General features: G+C 63.5%; 1 protein-coding gene across 1 annotated transcript in view; it reads right to left on the reverse strand.

Annotated features, from left to right (window-relative positions):
* Positions 1 to 701: 701 nt before the first annotated feature.
* LOC120498279 (chromodomain-helicase-DNA-binding protein 3-like) overlaps positions 702 to 2,222 on the reverse strand; it is a gene marked incomplete at its 3' end in the record, with an annotated part of 2,751 nt that continues 1,230 nt past the window's right edge. Inside the window, exons 2-3 of the mRNA XM_039700803.1 lie at positions 1,701 to 1,867; positions 702 to 776 (exon numbers count right to left, since the gene is read on the reverse strand). Coding sequence (XP_039556737.1) covers positions 702 to 776; positions 1,701 to 1,867 — 242 coding nt within the window. The remainder of the gene's footprint in view (positions 777 to 1,700; positions 1,868 to 2,222) is intronic.

Consider the following 2,222-nt stretch of genomic DNA (forward strand, 5'->3'; position numbering starts at 1 on the left):
CCCCAAAAACCCCAAAAAGGGACCCCAAACCCCCAGGAAAGCCAGGCATCCAGAGGGGACTCAGGTGTCACACCCCAATACCCTCCCAGGGATGTCCCCAGGTGTCCCTGGGGATGTCCGCAGGTGTTCATGCTGTTCCCAGCTGTTCAGCCTGTCCCCAGGGTGTCCCCAGCTGTTCAGGGATGTCCCCAGGCGTTCAGCCTGTCCCCGGGATGTCTCCACGTGTCCCCAGGGGTCCCCAGGCCATCCCCAGGCCGTCCCCAGGTGACCCCAGGGGTCCCCAGGCTGTCCCCAGGGATGTCCCCAGGTGTTCAGCCTGTCCCACTGGGGACACATCGGGGACATTGGGGACACGGGTGACAGGGGACACTGCCATCCTCCCCCAGCCCATGACAGAGTGTCCCCAAACCCCCCAGGGATGTGCCCAAACCCCGGGAGTGTCCCCAAGCCCTGAGGTGTCCCCAAGCCCCCTGAGGTGTCCCCAAGCCCCTGGAGTGTCCCCAAACCCCCCGGGAGTGTCCCCAAGCCCCGGGCTGTCCCCAAACCCCTGGAGTGTCCCCAAACCCCCCGGGAGTGTCCCCAAGCCCAGGGATGTCCCCAAGCCCTGGGGTGTCCCAAGCCCCGGGTGTCCCCAAGCCCCCCGAGGTGTTGCCAAGCCCCAAGGTGTCCCCAAGCCCAGGGCTGTCCCCGTGTCCCCTCACCTCGATGTTGCCGCCCACCCGGGCCAGCAGTGGGGGGAGGGGTTTGTCCTTCTCGTTCCGCAGCTGCCGCTTGGACTGGCGCCGGCCTGGGGGAGGGGAGGGGTCAGCACCCCCCTTGGGGACACCCTGACCCCCCGTCATCATCATCATCATCATCATCTCCATCATCAATCATCATTTCCACCATCCTCAACATCATCATCATCATCATCATCTCTACCATCATCATCATCTCCACCACCATCATCATCATCATCATCATCATCATCATCATCATCATCATCATCATCATCATCATCATCATCTCCACTGTCCCCATCAGCTCCATCCTCTCTTGAGTCCCAAACCCCATCACTCCATTGTCCCCAATCCCATTGTCTCCAATCCCATTTTCCCAAATCCCACTGTCCCCAATACCATTGTCCCCAACACCATTGTCCCCATTCCCCTGTCCCCATCCCATTGTCCCCAGTCCCACTGTCCCTGTCCCACTCTCTCCAGTCTCACTGTCCCCATCCCACTGTCTCCATCACTTCCCTCTCCAACGTCTCCACGTCCTCCACCCACCCAACATCTCTCCATGCGCTCCATGCCCGTGTCCCCAGGGTCCCTCCAGTGTCCCCTCATGTCCTCAAGTGTCCCCCCAGTGTCCCCTCATGTCCCCAGTGTCCCCAGCACCCCTTGTCCTGCTCCCTGACAATGCACCAGGTCACCTTGAAGGAGCTCAGGTACCCGTCCATCCCCTCCAGGCTCCCCAGCCCTGCCATGCCCGTGTCCCCACTGTCCCCTCAGTGCCCCCAGTGTCCCCAGTGTCCCCCCCGTGTCCCTCCATGTCCCCAGTGTCCCCAGCACCCCTTGTCCTGCTCCCTGACAATGCACCAGGTCACCTTGAAGGAGCTCAGGTACCCGTCCATCCCCTCCAGGCTCCCCAGCCCTGCCATGCCCGTGTCCCCAGTGTCCCCCCCGTGTCCCTCCATGTCCCCAGTGTCCCCAGCACACCTTGTCCTCCTCCCTGACGACGTACTGGGCCACCTTGAAGGAGCTCAGGTACTCGTTCATGTTCTGCACGTCGGCGTCGTCGGTGGCGTCCTGGTTGCGGTCCAGCAGCCGCGCGATGGCCTCGTTGTCGTAGTGGATGACGCTGCTGTCCTCCTCCTTGTTGTCCCCTGCGCGGCCACGCCGTGTCACACGCGTGCTGGGACACGGACAGGCGGGGCCACGCGCGCTGGGACACGGCCGGGCAGGGACATGCGTGATGGGACACGGACGGGCAGGGACACGTGTGCTGGGACACGGCCGGGCAGGGACACGTGTGCTGGGACACGGCCGGGCAGGGACACGCGTGCTGAGACACGGGCGGACGCGCTCCAAGGTGAGGTGACACGGCTTTGTCACACGCCAACATGGCTCCACATGGCCCAGTCCAGCCCAGCATGGCCCAGTCCAGCCCAACACAACCCAACGTGACCCAGTCCAGCCCAACATGACCCAACGTGACCCAGCATGGCCCAGTCCAACCCA

The sequence above is a fragment of the Passer montanus genome, unplaced genomic scaffold (assembly GCF_014805655.1).
Source record: "Passer montanus isolate IOZ18808 unplaced genomic scaffold, ASM1480565v1 scaffold1443, whole genome shotgun sequence".
Classification (NCBI taxonomy): Eukaryota; Metazoa; Chordata; class Aves; order Passeriformes; family Passeridae; genus Passer; species Passer montanus.